At 38.6% G+C, this 14,653-nt stretch overlaps 3 protein-coding genes across 4 annotated transcripts; 2 read left to right on the top strand and 1 right to left on the bottom strand.

Moving 5' to 3' along the window:
• Positions 1-628: 628 nt before the first annotated feature.
• On the bottom strand, positions 629-2,259 carry emg1 (EMG1 N1-specific pseudouridine methyltransferase). The gene is made up of 5 exons (XM_056380348.1): positions 2,094-2,259; positions 1,856-1,957; positions 1,457-1,598; positions 1,105-1,310; positions 629-1,020 (listed from the first exon to the last, which is right to left on the bottom strand). Exons 1-5 carry the CDS (start codon positions 2,241-2,243, stop codon positions 907-909), a joined length of 714 nt encoding a protein of 237 aa, XP_056236323.1. The 5' UTR covers positions 2,244-2,259; the 3' UTR covers positions 629-906.
• Positions 2,260-2,745: 486 nt separating this feature from the next.
• Positions 2,746-9,199, top strand: nop2 (NOP2 nucleolar protein homolog (yeast)). Its single transcript, XM_056380214.1, has 16 exons — positions 2,746-2,842; positions 3,787-3,914; positions 4,033-4,075; positions 4,157-4,221; positions 4,633-4,982; positions 5,173-5,401; positions 5,492-5,691; positions 5,897-5,986; positions 6,487-6,574; positions 6,689-6,829; positions 7,298-7,437; positions 7,537-7,626; positions 7,738-7,860; positions 8,021-8,118; positions 8,226-8,362; positions 8,454-9,199. Exons 2-16 carry the CDS (start codon positions 3,809-3,811, stop codon positions 8,891-8,893), a joined length of 2,340 nt encoding a protein of 779 aa, XP_056236189.1. The 5' UTR covers positions 2,746-2,842; positions 3,787-3,808; the 3' UTR covers positions 8,894-9,199.
• A 638-nt stretch (positions 9,200-9,837) lies between these two features.
• Positions 9,838-14,549, top strand: ing4 (inhibitor of growth family, member 4). Of its 2 annotated transcripts, none has more exons than XM_056380338.1 (8): positions 9,838-9,934; positions 10,410-10,481; positions 11,310-11,476; positions 11,624-11,738; positions 11,856-11,967; positions 12,068-12,212; positions 13,585-13,646; positions 13,787-14,549. In XM_056380338.1, exons 1-8 carry the CDS (start codon positions 9,898-9,900, stop codon positions 13,824-13,826), a joined length of 750 nt encoding a protein of 249 aa, XP_056236313.1. In that variant the 5' UTR covers positions 9,838-9,897; the 3' UTR covers positions 13,827-14,549. The 2 variants fall into 2 exon arrangements, with proteins under 2 accessions (XP_056236313.1, XP_056236312.1); XM_056380337.1 differs by having other exon boundaries at positions 11,841-11,967.
• The last annotated feature ends 104 nt before the right edge of the window (positions 14,550-14,653 follow it).

The following is a 14,653-nucleotide window of genomic DNA, read 5'->3' as shown; positions in this document are numbered from 1 at the left end:
CACACAAACCAAAAGGCAAGACGAGCAGACGAGCGGCCAAATCGCACAAACCAAGAGTCAACACTCGCAAACCAGCAGGCAAATCACAGAAACTAAAAGGCAAGACTCACAAACGAGCAAGCAGATCGCACAAACCGAGAAAGAAGACGCCTAAAGCAAGAAAAAAGTCGCAAAAGCCAGCAGGGAAGAAACGCAAACCTTCATCAAACCAACCTTCACGGGTTCGAAAGCCAGCGAGGAAGGCTCAAAGGACTCGGAGACGACAACCAAAGAGAAACCAACATCCGTATAAAGTTGCCCGGAAAAGACAAAGACTTCCTAAAACAAGAGCACGATTAAAAACACGGCAGCGTCAGATTGCCAGGAGAAGGGCTTACTATTATTAGAGAGCGCAATTTGTGGCGAGGATTAATAAACTGAAACCTTTTAAGCAAACTGAAATTGTACATTTTCTTTTTATGTGACAGCTGGTCTGAAAATGTGTCTAATACACTATAACGAACACTTAGGTTAAGTATGAAAATCCAAGCACTCCCTGTAAGGGTTTTTCTCCAGTGTGCTCTACTGACACTTCCCTCTGAACTATAGTCATATGTAGTCTATAGTCTGTATGAAACCAAGCCACACATTATTTAATTGTACATTTTAATGGAACTGTATTGAGATCCATAGCTCCATGAATAGGTTACTACAATTAATAATTGTACAAAACATGGAAAAGGAAGATTGGGTACAAAAATGAATGAGTATTCCACACGGCGGCCAAACAGCATCATACTTGTAGTCCACATGGCCTCACTAGTGAAAACAGACATTTGGTGCCATGTTTGCAGCATATCCATTCTTAGTCCACTGAAAAAATGTCTGTGTAGTCTACTGTCTCCTCAGGAGTCCACCACCTGTTTGTCACAGGACCCCCCACACTTCCTCGAAGGCAGAGCACATCTTGGCACAGGTCAGTGCTGCAGAGAGCGGGTAGTTACTGATTGACACGGTCTTCTCCGTGTAGTCCACATTCACCTAATAGAGACAGAGAGATCAGTATCACAGATATTTTTTACGATTAAAGCAGTGGATCAGCCACCGCGTAGAGCCATTCCTCACCGCTCCATGTGCAAATGCTCCGATCACCACAGCAGCTGGTCCCTCTGGCACCACAGACCGGGCGCAGACGGCCTCTCCTGAAGAGAAGGAGGTGGCGATGCGAGGGCAGCCAGGAGGCAGATGGTCGGACACTGGGTTTTTAATCATCCTCAGAAGCTTCTGTGGACCATCAGCGGCTCTGACACTCAGCTTGTGCAGCAATTGAACTAAGATGGAAAAGGACAAAAGAGGAAGATTAGGAACAGCTGGGGAAGGAAGGCAGATGCGAAACAATGACACAGGTGTAAGACTCACTGTTTTGTACTTTGCTTGCACAACAATCAAAAAACACACAACTGAGGTGGTAGTTTACCCATGAGGCCACAGAAGCGGGTGAAGGTTCTTGGGATGCGGGTCTGCGGGTTGATCTCTATCAAAGCGTTTTTCTCTGTGTGGATGTAAACCTGCAGCAGGCCCGCCCTGTTCAGCGGACTGTCCATCAGCATGAGCAGACACTGGGCAAAGGAAATAAGATATTTAAGAAGTAAGTTTCGTTTGTGATGAACAAAATTCCATCTTTCAGGACTTCTGTCTGTGTTGTCACGTCCACCTACATCTCCTTAATCCATAATGCACTACAGTGAGCGTACAGCAACACAAAAGACATGTTAACTAAACAAGGCACAACACACTGACCTGCAGACATAAACACAAATATAATAGCAGTTATGCCTAAATGTTTTTGAAGTACATTACATATATAAGTGATTACCTGATGTGTGATATCTGGTCTTATGTGTCCTGGATCTCTTCCACTTTTGACGATCATATTTTTGTGCTGGTCACAGTTTAACAGCTCAAATGTTTTCCCGACCTGGAAGAAACCAAACATATTTGGACTGTCTATTACCGACTTGTTGTAAAAAATAATTTAAAGGTATGGTTACTGATGTCACTTCCTCATGTAGCAGGCATCACAACAACACACGAACACAACCCTGGCGCCTTACCTTCACCGTTTCTAACGATGCTCCCTCCAGAATAACAACCAGTCTCCGCTCTGCCATACGGTCGTGCAGGCTGCGGAGGTGTTTTGCTGGTTTAGGTTCATATTCGTCCAAATGTTCAAGACCACGCTTCTTCCCATTAGGTGCCGCCATGATGCCTCCTGTAGGACTGTCGCAGACGGTCTGCGTCATGGCAGACGTGCGCGTTCACGAGTCAGTGTCTATATTAACTGAGGCGCGTGCATAGATCATAGACTACATAGCTATGAATATTATTTACATATAAAAAAACAAAACATACACCCCGCCAATGTTTTAGTTTCTCTTTTTCTCTTAACTTTGTGAACAAATTCTATGTCGATATTTTAGTTGTCAGTATCAACACAACTTTAAACTTTTTGTTAAATTGGTCATAATATATTTTGAGTGTAAAGACCTCAAAATTGATTTTTTTTTTATAATAAATGTAATGATTATTCTGGGACGTTTTTTATTCATAAATGTAGTTTTTAATGACCACTACTGCTTACTTTGTGTTTATGTGCGTTAATGTAGATAACTACATTAAAAACATTTTTTAAACTCTCTTCAATTGCATATGCGTGTGCACGTGTCTGTGTCGCTACCACCGCCACGTCATCCATGTTCGCCGGATGATTGTCCACAACGTGTTGAAGGAAGATTCACGTGTGAAATTTTTTGGTCTTCCACCGTACAGCCAGACGTTGGAACAAAAAGTGACAGATTAATCGGTGAGTATGCGAAGACTTGATGCAGAGATTCACTCAGAGGGAAAAGACTCGGTCAGTCAGTGTTAACAATGGAGCTTTTAGCTTTTACTTACAAACACTGCATGTGGAGTTGGGTCAACTATTAGTCGGTGTGCAAATGGTCTTTATTTTGTTACGTTACTCCGTCACTGCCAAAGTTCATTAGCAGCCGTGTTATAATTCAACATTTGGGTGATTGTGTCTCTAGCAATGAATAGCAACAAACTACTAAGTAACGAGTATGATGACCTCAGGAATGTTCATGAATGTTTTCTATAGAAAACATTGAATACACGCGGGGTATAACATGGTGAATATGTCTTAAAGTTTAAGCTATGGCAACGAGTTGACTTGAGTTCAGCACAGATTTTTCCCCTTCTTAATCTGCCTCACATTTTCATTTTTGACATTTCTGCTGTGTGCCTCGTAATTTTGAACCAAAGAATTCAATCTAAGTATCAAGATCCCCTCACATCCTAATGGGGCTCTAAACTAAAAAGTGCCAGTGCATCATCATAAGTCTTATATACAGTCTGTTGGGATTTGAGGTTTAACTAAAGTATTCTTAAAAATATATAATGCTTTAAAACTTATTGAGATAGTTAAACACCACCTAATCATATTTTAGTGGTGACTAGTCAGATTTCTCTAAATTAATGGCCAATGTGCCCCAGGAATATTTTGCAATTCCTTTAAATTAGCTCAACATGCTGCAACTTTAAAGGTATGCAAGTGTATCTTAAATCATGCACATCTTGTGGTTCACTCAGTCCTCCCTGATACAATGTTCTGCAGTTGGTTTTTTCCCATGCAAATGAGTCCCATCGCAACTGAACGTGGTCTAAATGACCTCTGCTATTACACACTGACATTATTGTTATTTGGAATAGACGGTGAACAGGGACTTGCCTTCTTTTGCTTTTCAGGGTATCTGTGTAGCTCGGAGTCATGGGTCGGAAGTTGGATCCCACCAACAAGGTGAAGAGAGGGCCAGGGAAAAAATCCAGGAAACAACAGGGAGCAGAGACCGAGTTGGCGAAGTTTATAACTGATGGTGACTATGGTGTCCTTTCTGTCAGCTCTCCTAACACACATGTATTCACTGTGTAAATATGGACCAACCATTATCCAGGCTTGTTCATCAAGATGTTCTATTTTTTACTCCTTTGCAGAGGAAACTGGACCAAAACGTCTCTCAAGTAGAGGCAGGAAAAGGTGGGAGGTTGACTGATCACATAACATGAAATAACATTACTGTGTTTACAAGCTGCTCATTCGTATTGTCATTTTTTTCAGAGCTGCAAAGAGAGTCCAGAATTTGAAAAAGCCAAAAGATGTAGCAGAGGAACAGCCCAAGAAAGGTAACCACATCATTTTTTCTGTCCTTTCTAAAGATTGGCATCTTTACACGCAGGACATTCTGCGAATGTTAATTACAAACCAAACAATATTTGGTTTGTAATTAACTGTTGTCCCAGATAATAAACATACAACAAATGATGATGATGCAATAGGAAATTTCTTTGGCCATGATGAAATAGTATAGCAAATATGATTTAGACAAAAACATATTAAGGCTTCATATTTACTGTGATGGATTATCCAGCTCCAGAAATTTGACATCTATGAATTGTGGTTCAAAAAAACATTGTAACTCATGATGTTGGTGAGATTTATTTTTTTAAGGAACAAGAAATTATAAAAACAAACAAAAAATAGATGAGAATAGATATTTAATGCAAGTCTTTTTGTTCCTCTCTTTTCCTCTAAAGGATTCACTGATGAGAACAGTAAATGGTTGAAACCAGCAAAGAGGAAGCGCAAAATGAATGAACCTGAAAGTGAGGATGACAGTGAAGAGCACTGGGAGGAAGAGGAGGATGAGGAGGAGGAACAGGAGCTGCAGCAGCAGCAGCAGCAGAAGAAAGGAGGAAAAGACCAAGGAAAAAAGGGTGCAAAATCAGGAGTGAAACAGGTTGAGGAGGAGGAGGAGGATGATGACGGTGATGGTGATGATGACGACGATGATGATGATGATGATGAAGAAATGGTTGATGACTACGGCACACTTGATGACGGCAGTGCAGATGAAGCAGCAGAAGAAGAAAGTGATGGAGAGGAAGTATGTGAAACCACCCCTTTAAATTTGACCAGAATTGTGATACAATCCAGACTCCAGATTTCCTCCCACTGCTACTTGGTGCTACAACAAAATCAGCCAATCTTACAAAACTTAAGGGTTGTTAATGTGGTAAAATATAATTGTTATGATTTAGTGATTACTTTCCCTGGTTTTTATTTCACATTTTTAGCTCCTTCCTATTGAGCGAGCAGCAAAGAAAGAGAAAAAGCTGAAAGAAACCATGGCTCTAGGGAGTGATGACGATGATGAGGAGGAAGATGACGAAGGTGATGATGATGATGATGATGATGATGAAGAGAAATCAGATGCTGACATGGATGAAGAAGACACAGTACAAACCAACATAGATGAAATGGACATATTTAGACTACCTGGGGCAGAGGAGACTGAGAAGGAAGGTGAGTGATTTAAAGTTATCTCCTCAGATTTACACTAACTGTTCTGCCATGAATCTAAGCTTTTTCTTTTTTCTCATCTGTGTTTTCAAGGTGTCTTGCCTCTAGACCTGAAGACAATTTATCAGAGGATAAAGGACAACGTTGATGTCCTTTGTAATTTCTCAACAAAAAGGGAGGAGGGCAAAGAGAGAGCAGAGTACATCTCGCTCCTGAAGAAAGATCTCTGCACCTACTACAGCTACAACAACTTCCTCATTGAGAAATTAATAGACCTCTTCCCTCTCTCAGAGGTGTGTGTTCTCCTGTGGTGCTAAAGAAAGCATGTGCTCGGAAATTCTTCTGTGGAAGTTCTCCTCATGATAGTAACTGAATGACGTACAGAGTTATACAAATTTAAACGTGTGGCTGTCGTTAAGACCAGGTTGACATTGTGGATTGATTTAAAATGACTAGAACATTTATTCGCTTCATTAGTCTTTATTTTCTTCTTGACAGCTGGTTGATTTCCTTGAGGCCAATGAAATTCAGAGACCTGTCACTATTCGGACCAACACACTTAAAACGAGGAGGCGGGACCTTGCACAGGTAACTGCTCGGGTTGGGATTGATTGATTGATTTGATTGGTTGATATGGATATTTTCACAAAATGCATAATATGTTTCACGCTCGTTTGGGTTTTTGTCGGTCAAATCACTAAAAAGCTCAGATGAAATGGTAATAGCATTGTGTTTTACAGGATGTAAAGAAACTGTTTGTCCAAGGAAATGACATCGAAGTATTGCTTTAATAAACGCAGTCACAAGAAAAATTATACTATTTTTTGAAAAATAGAAGTGGGGGCATTTGGGTCAAACAACTGGTTTGATATGAACTTGGAATGTAAATTAAATCAATGGAAGTTGTTTTTTTTTTTTTTTTTTTTTTGGCTTTAGTTTTGATCATGTCATTAATGCAGAAATCAAGACCAATGAACTCCAGGAGAAACTGCTTATCAAGTGGCTTGACTACTGTTGTCAAATACTGTCAAATGCTGCCTTCAAGTGCTCACATGTTTAACGTGTTGGTCTATGTTTTCCTTGTTCAGGCCCTCATCAACAGAGGAGTGAACCTTGATCCACTGGGGAAATGGTCTAAAGTGGGTTTGGTGATCTATGACTCCTCAGTACCTGTAGGTAAGTTTCAGCACATAAATGTCAGGGATCTGACTTGTGTCACGAAGGATCTTTATTGGAAAATATCGCAGAGCGACTGTGGCCTCACCAGCTTTAACTGTTATTTTACAACAGGTGCAACTCCAGAGTACCTGGCTGGTCATTACATGCTGCAAGGAGCCTCCAGTTTTCTGCCCGTCATGGCGCTTTCTCCACAGGAGGGAGAGTTAGTGTTGGATATGAGCTCAGCTCCAGGAGGCAAGACCTCCTATATTGGTAAGATGTGCTGCAGTTATACATTGTGTAGGTGACGAATACAGTAATTTTATGAGGTGTTTGAAACTGTGTTAATGTCAACTAGGGCTGGTTATTTTCATCAATGATTAGTCTGCTGATCATTTTCTAAATTGGATTCATTGTTTTGTGCCTTATACAATTTACCAGAGCCTAAAATGACAAATTTATATGCTTTGTTTTATCCAATGAACAGTTCAAAACCCAAAAAAGAAGCATTACCTTACTTTTGAAAAGCTGGAACCAGTGGATTTTTGCTTGAAAAATTATTGAAATGATTAATTGAATATCAAAATAGTTTGCAAATAAGCTTTGCATGGATCGATTAAGTGATAAATTGACAGATCATTTCAGCTGTAATGTAGACCAGTGTAAATGAAGGCAAATACAAACTTTTCTCACGTGCATATTAAATCTACTTAATGATATATGTGAACGTTCCACCTTTAGCTCAGCTGATGAGAAACACAGGCACGATCGTGGCTAATGACGCTAACGCTGAAAGATTGAAGAGTGTGGTGGGAAACATCCACCGTCTGGGTGTCACCAACACTGTGGTCTGCAACTACGATGGCAGGCAGTTCCCAAAGGTAAGATTTATACATCTTTAGAAAAAGATCATCTCTGAGGTTTACACTGACTCCAGAGTTTTATCAATTGTACTGACTTGTTGAAAATATTGCTCACAGGTAATGGGTGGGTTTGATAGAGTACTGCTTGATGCTCCATGCTCAGGCACAGGAGTCATCGCTAAAGATCCAGCTGTGAAGACCAGCAAGGTAAACCACCATTCACCGTTTATGTATACACCCATATAGATATATACTTTGGATGTTAAATAATGTTTTAAGACTTTGTTCCTGTGGTCCTCTGATCCTGCTTCCTGATAGGATGAGGCAGACATCCAGCGCTCTGCTCACCTGCAGAAAGAGCTGATTCTATCTGCCATAGACTCTGTCAATGCTGAGTCACCTTCAGGAGGATATCTGGTCTACTGCACATGTTCAATAATGGTATGTGTAAATGCAGAATCAGTTTTGTGCCATGTGTACTACATAAATTATGAACATAGTTTAGATTATGTAGGAGAAAGGCCTGGCTAATGATGCAGTCTCCCATTTTGATCAGTAAAGTACATTTATCTATCTTTTTATCTAAAATATATTCCACTAGATGGAGGAGAATGAATGGGTGGTGGACTATGCCTTAAAGAAAAGGAACGTCAAATTAGTTCCCACAGGACTTGACTTTGGCAAGGAAGGCTTCACCAGGTAAATGAGATGTTTGTTTTCACCAAGTATTATTAAGTTAATTTAAAATCAATTTATTGAAATGCAAATACTTCTTTAACCCTACATTTATTTTTCAATTCTTTTAGGTTCAAAGAACGCAGGTTCCATCCTTCTCTGCGACTCACTCGGCGATTTTACCCTCATTCCCACAATATGGATGGGTTTTTTGTGGCCAAACTGAAGAAGTTCTCCAATGTAATTCCAACTGCACCAGCAGGGAAAGGTAACATTTTTTTATGACTAATGCACAGCCGCCTTCCTGATAAGTACTGTGTTTATCACAAGCTAACCGTCTGTCTCTGTCACTAATATAGAAGAAGAGAATTCTGAAGCTCCTGAAGCTGTGGAGGTCGTTGCAGAAGCTCCTCAGGAGAAACCGTCCAAAAGTGACAAGACGAACAAGACGGTCCCCAGTAAGGCAGGCAGCTCAAAGAAAAAAGGCCAAACCAATGGAACAGCAGCCAAGGAAAAAGCAAACGTCAAGTCAAAAGGCAAAAAGAACTTACCCACTGGACCAAAAAAGGCAAAGATCGCCAAGATGGATGGAAAGACTGTGAAAGGGGCGGAGGCCAAGAAGCTCGCAGTGAAGACAACTGAGGAGACTAAAGCATCAAAGGCTGGCAAAAAGGAAGGGAGCAGATTTGAGAAAAAGCAGGCCAAAAAGATAAAATCACCCATGAAGGCCAAGAACAGAATTGGAAAGAATAAATTCAGAAAGTTGAAGCACATGTTGCAACAACAAGACATAGAGTGACATTGTACACAGTTTAAAATGTACTAGCTAATGTAAGAGCTTTGTAGAACTTCATTACAGACCCAAATCCTCGTCCCTTCAGTCGAAGTTGGTGTGCTGTGTTCTTTCAGAGCAACAATACTGTATGTGTCAAATATGATTGTAACACGGCCATGTACAGGTGGATTGGACTGGTCAATGATGTTCACATTTAAGTTTAGTCCTCCTTTTTGTATTTGTATTACAGAATATTCATTGTGTTTGATGATTTAATTGCAGGGTGGGACAACGTTAAGAAATCTGTGAGACAATAAATCTTTTAAGATATTTTTCTCATCACTTGTTTGATTCATTATTAATGTGGGAATTTTTACTTGCCTTTTTAGGTACAACTTGAGGTGCAACTCAGCAGTTTGGTTAGAGCTAAATGTAATAGAGTTATGAAGAACAGTTCACATCTAATAGATTTCATCATCATCTCTAATTACATTTTAGACATCTACAAATGTATTCTGACTTGTCAGTTTTGTTTTGATAGGTCATAGTTTCAGATATTTGCAATGGAAATTTGACTAGAAGTAACTTTTTAAACACCAAAATCTGTCTTTAATTGAAATTATAACTAGTCAGAACTATGTTGAAGATATCTTAGTTTGAGTTCTGATCAGTCATAATGTAAATTTCAGATATTCTAAATTGAACTTTAGCTGTCTTAAACCTGATTCTCCATATAACTCAATGGTCCACTGACATTAGTCAGAATTAAATTAGATTTATCTTGAATTAAAGTTTTGACTGGTCACAACTGCACATGTACTATAAAGTCTATGTTATAAGAGCTCTCCATGTGAGTGCTAGTGTTTATTACATTTGAAGTAATTGATACATATTACACTTAAATTACATACCAATAGTGAAGATGGGAGTTTGTGCTGGGAAGTCCACCAGTGTTGTCAAGAGTGTGGAAACAGCCAGTCAGATTGGTCCATTTCAGACAGGAAGCTGTGTTGTTTACATTTTCCAAGATGGCGGCGGGGATGTATTTGGAGCACTATCTGGACAGTAAGCTGCTAATCATGATTTTATCATGTTGGAAAATATTTCTACCTATTTGACACGCTGTGCGTGTGTGTGCTTCGTTGTGTATTGTACGTGGTTGTTAACCCGCCAGCGGAACAGAGTGCTGTAACCGTTTCTTAACGGTCGGCGGGTTTAGGCTCAGTCTATTTGCTGGAATAACGCATCGAACTGTAGCGAAGAAAGGATGCTTTCTGCGAGTGTACAGTATACACACTGTACCAGCTATTATGACTTAGTTTAAATTAACTTCATAAGCAGAGTTATATGTCTTTGTGCTTCTTATTTTTTTACTGCCATAACCTACTTGTGAAAGCTCATTTAAAAGCTATGGTTAATGGCAGCCGGAGTATCAGTCCGCGTATAAAATATTGCTAGCTATACAGCTTCCATTATTTTTTCCTGTTGATCTCACTGAAAGTGGGATTAAACGCTTTGCTTTTCCCTTTAATTTCACCAGGCATAGAAAACCTGCCGTTCGAGTTGCAGAGAAACTTCAATTTGATGAGGGATCTAGATCAACGCACAGAGGGTGAGACAAAGAAATATGAAATAAGTGTGCATGTCTACTCAGAAGCAGAAGTGATGTAAAAACAAAAGTCATCTGCACCCAATTTGGGAAAATAAAGTTAAACGCAACGCCACTTCTCATCTGGTAACACTATGGTCAATAAGATCTATTGAGTGATTCCCAATCGAGGGCTCAGGAACCCCCATGGTATCCTAAGTTAAGTCTTAGGTTATCACAAGAGGATAAATGAGAAATGAAAGAAATGTTTTGTTTTCACAAAACTAAATTTATTTTCGGACTTTTCCCTACTTTTTGGGTTTCTTTATATTTTTTTGTGAAATACTGAATACTGATTTTACATTTTCAGGTATCTGAAAGTTCTCCAAAAACACAATCTTTGTTTTGAACTGCCCACAATTTATGTCCACAGTAATGCCAGAACTTATGATGAGACGTTACTGAATTTTTGGGGGTCACAAGCCAAACAATTTGGGAACCTCTCCACTGACCAATAATAAAATTCTGGTAAATCAAACTCCCTAACCGCTTGTAAATATTTTTATAGAACAACCCCGAGGTCATAATTAACTTTTGTCAGTTCAGTATAATAAATTGTGATTGAATACACAACCTAGTTTAGCCAATACCCTAGCTATTTCTTGTATTGCTCAACATGTGTTGTTTATAGCCATAAATGAAATGAATGCCTGTGGTTGTTAAACAAGAAAAAAATCACGCTCCTAATATTTAAATATATTGTGATTGCAATTATTTTCTGTATATTTCTGTAAACAGTGAAATTACATTTGTATCTTGTTTTAGAAGTTTTACTCCTTGTCACTTCTTTAGATCTAAAAGGACAGATAGACTCTCTGGCTAAAGAATACACAGCCAACGCCCGGACTCTTTCCTCTGAGCAAAAGCTGTCCATACTGAGGCAGATTCAGCAGTCTTACAGTAAATGCAAGGAGTTCGGAGATGATAAGGTGCAACTGGCTATGCAGACCTATGAAATGGTTAGTATCTTACAAATAAACCCAATGTTTTACATACATCTGTAGATCATATGAGTAGAATAACTGAACTTAATATATAGACCCACTGTGTTGAATGTACATGACAAATGCGCCACAATCAGTCTACTCAAGTTCTGTTTTCTGCAGGTCGACAAGCACATCAGACGCCTTGACACAGACCTGGCTCGGTTCGAGGCTGACCTGAAGGAAAAGCAGATTGAGAGCACAGACTATGATTCCACTTCCAGTAAGGGGAAGAAAGGTATGTGTCCATTATTTTTGCTACATGTCTTTTTATTTTTGTATTGAAGTTTCTGTATTGTAAGAATTTCTAAATCCATACTTAGTTGTATATTTGCTTAAGTGGCTGCCATTCCAGGTGACTCCAGACAGAAAGAAAAGAAGGTGGCTAAAACAAGGTCCAAAGTGAAAAGTTCAGATGAAGATGGCAGTCCCAAGAGTGCACAGAAGAAAGTCAAACTCCTTCAACCGTATGTTGTGTATCTACTGTCCAGCTCCCGATGTTGTTTACTTTCACGCTTGAAGTTAATAATTCTGAGTTAGCTTGTACTCTCATTAAAATATTTTCAGAGGAGAATTCAACAGCCCTTCCTCCAACTTTGGGAATGTGCACCCGTCTGATGTGCTGGACATGCCAGTGGACCCCAACGAACCCACCTACTGTCTATGTCATCAGGTCTCTTATGGCGAGATGATCGGCTGTGACAACACTGATGTGAGTTTTGTTTTGTGGCCCCTTTCCTGTCTCAGTCAGTGGTCAAATGTGCAAATGCCTTTGGGATTGTAATTTTCCCATATCTTGGTGCACTCATGGAAGAGGTGGTGGAGGGCAAAGTGGAGAATTTTTTATCCTTGTCTGTTTAGGCCTCTTATAGAAGAGCAAAAAGAGACAGCTATTACAGTTAGTTATTGACGTTGGAATGTTTTGAATGGAAACTGTAAATATTCGGAAAAGAAATAACGATAAATGGAATAAAAGATGATTGAAAAGAAAAGAATAATGATGAGAACTCACAGCACATTGCTTATTTTCTCCTCTCAACCCAACCGGTTGTTTGTTAAAAGGGAGTTTTTCCTCTCCACTGTCGCCAAGTGCTTGCTCATTGTGGGAACTGATGGGTTTCTCTCTTTAATATTGTAAGTTGTTGACTTAACCATGTAAAGTGCCTTAAAATAAATCTGACAATTATGAAGTAGAGACAATAATTAGAGAAAATTGTAATTATTATAGTGACCATCATCATTACACATTTGAATTTGTATTTGTACAAACCAAAGTCTATTAATGTTATTTTATGTAGTTTTGTACCTTGTGGATTCTGCATCTGTTCTCCTACTGCTGGTCAATTGCATTGCCTGAAAGTCGATAGTCATATTTTATTGGATGACAAATTTGTAAACATTCCCAAATGTATGAACCATCAGTAAATTGATGATAGGTTTCAGGAAGAAGAAAGATGGAATTTTGGTATAAATATATTCCAAAATGCCCTTTTCTGACATTTGGCATTAAAAAAAAAAGTACAATTAAGAACACAAGCAAACACAGAAAATGGATTTCTTAATTTCATGGGACCTTTAGTGTGACCGCCTGTCCAGCAAAAATATAATTTTATTTATGTTTGTGTTTATCTAAATAACATTAACATCAAATGCCATTCATGTATCACAAAGGTCATAACAATATACTTTTATGGTACTGTCCTGACATTGAGAGGATTAAATAAGATGAATTATAAGAAATAAGAAATTGTAATAACATTACATTGGAATAATCACTTATTATAAATACAGTATATGTACACCCTCTCCCCATATATATATATATATATATATATATATTTCCAAGATGATAGAATAAAGAGGCTTAGGAGTCCTGCGGTTCTGTCCCTCTTCCTCAGTGGATAAGGTCACAGATGGAAGAGCAAGAAATACCACACTACATACATACTGTATGCATTGTTTCTCCTTGAAAAGATTGATTTTGTTTTTGATGATGCACTTTGAATAATGCTGTTTTGTCTGTACTAAGTGCTACATTTGCAGGACACTTAACAGTACGTTATCCATTTTTGTTTATTCTCCAGTGCTCCATTGAGTGGTTCCATTTTGCATGTGTGGGCCTGACAACCAAACCAAGAGGAAAATGGTAAGAAACTGAACTGCAACTGAAATGGAGGCTGTAATGTACTATGCTGTTCTCAATGTGTGCAGTAAAAGTGTGACTTGCTACTCATTCAAGCAAATCACCTAATTACTTATGTGTCATTTTTTATTCATGTTATGCAGGTATTGCCCACGATGCTCCCAAGACAGAAAGAGAAAATAAAAACACCTGGTTGTCCTGGAATACAATGTGGACACTGATCAGATGGAGAATGAGAAGAATATTTCTTCATTAGTTACTAGAACCTTTTGTTTCTCATCTTCCTTAACATTTGGTGCTTTTTTTTTGGTTTATGTAATTTGCCTTGGTCTGATGCAGAGTGTGTGAAGGAGCCAAGTGGTTACAATTATATTTAAATATTGATTTGTTTTTTGTAACGGTTAACAATAATTTTGTTTTTTTTAGTTACTTTTGGTGCTCTTATTGTGATTTTTTTTTTTTTTTTTTTTTTTTTACATTTTGTTTTACAAGTGAATAATGAACACTACAACTGCCCCTCATGGTTTAACAGGTCACGTTTCCATGATATTCTATACCGTATTCACATGTATAAATTCAAAATTTAAGTATTTCCTCTGAAAACAGTTTGGCCATGAATATTTTTTGCTTTGTTGTATGGTTAGTTTCTTGTGCTTAGCCTTGGAACACTAGTTTATTTTTTAAAGAGGGTAAACGAATATGGAGACAAATGCTGCATCCTGACAATATTAGTCATCTGTGGTAGTGAGTTAAACCATTTCATTTTAACATTTGATTGAGTGCTGTATAGAAAGTAACACATTTCATGAAAAGTATTGTCATTTCTGTAGCTGAAACATTGGTACAGGGGAGAGGGGGTGATTGTGTTGTCAATCATTTGAATACAGCTACTACCTCAAAAAAGTGCTAGTGTGGTCCTTTGTGTCTGTGTTTTTCACTACACTATACAGTATATAGTTTTAATCAGTTATAGTCTTGCAGCTATGCTTTTCCAGTAGGTGGTGCTGTTG

This window comes from Seriola aureovittata, chromosome 7, assembly GCF_021018895.1.
Source record: "Seriola aureovittata isolate HTS-2021-v1 ecotype China chromosome 7, ASM2101889v1, whole genome shotgun sequence".
Classification (NCBI taxonomy): domain Eukaryota; kingdom Metazoa; phylum Chordata; class Actinopteri; order Carangiformes; family Carangidae; genus Seriola; species Seriola aureovittata.
This window is presented reverse-complemented; position numbering and strand designations above follow the sequence as displayed.

What these genes read in the sequence shown, in the direction of transcription:
- emg1 (XM_056380348.1), bottom strand. Translation starts at nt 2,243, where the DNA reads ATGGCGGCACCTAATGGGAAGAAGCGTGGTCTTGAACATTTGGACGAA. An exon ending in CATCGTTAGAAACGGTGAAG is followed by an intron (nt 1,958 to 2,093) that starts GTAAGGCGCCAG and finishes GGTTTCTTCCAG; the next exon opens with GTCGGGAAAACATTTGAGCT. An exon ending in CCGCTTCTGTGGCCTCATGG is followed by an intron (nt 1,311 to 1,456) that starts GTAAACTACCAC and finishes TTTCCATCTTAG; the next exon opens with TTCAATTGCTGCACAAGCTG.
- nop2 (XM_056380214.1), top strand. Translation starts at nt 3,809, where the DNA reads ATGGGTCGGAAGTTGGATCCCACCAACAAGGTGAAGAGAGGGCCAGGG. An exon ending in GGCGAAGTTTATAACTGATG is followed by an intron (nt 3,915 to 4,032) that starts GTGACTATGGTG and finishes ACTCCTTTGCAG; the next exon opens with AGGAAACTGGACCAAAACGT. An exon ending in ATGGCAGGCAGTTCCCAAAG is followed by an intron (nt 7,438 to 7,536) that starts GTAAGATTTATA and finishes TATTGCTCACAG; the next exon opens with GTAATGGGTGGGTTTGATAG.
- ing4 (XM_056380337.1), top strand. Translation starts at nt 9,898, where the DNA reads ATGGCGGCGGGGATGTATTTGGAGCACTATCTGGACA. An exon ending in AAAGTCAAACTCCTTCAACC is followed by an intron (nt 11,968 to 12,067) that starts GTATGTTGTGTA and finishes AAATATTTTCAG; the next exon opens with AGGAGAATTCAACAGCCCTT. An exon ending in ACCAAACCAAGAGGAAAATG is followed by an intron (nt 13,647 to 13,786) that starts GTAAGAAACTGA and finishes CATGTTATGCAG; the next exon opens with GTATTGCCCACGATGCTCCC.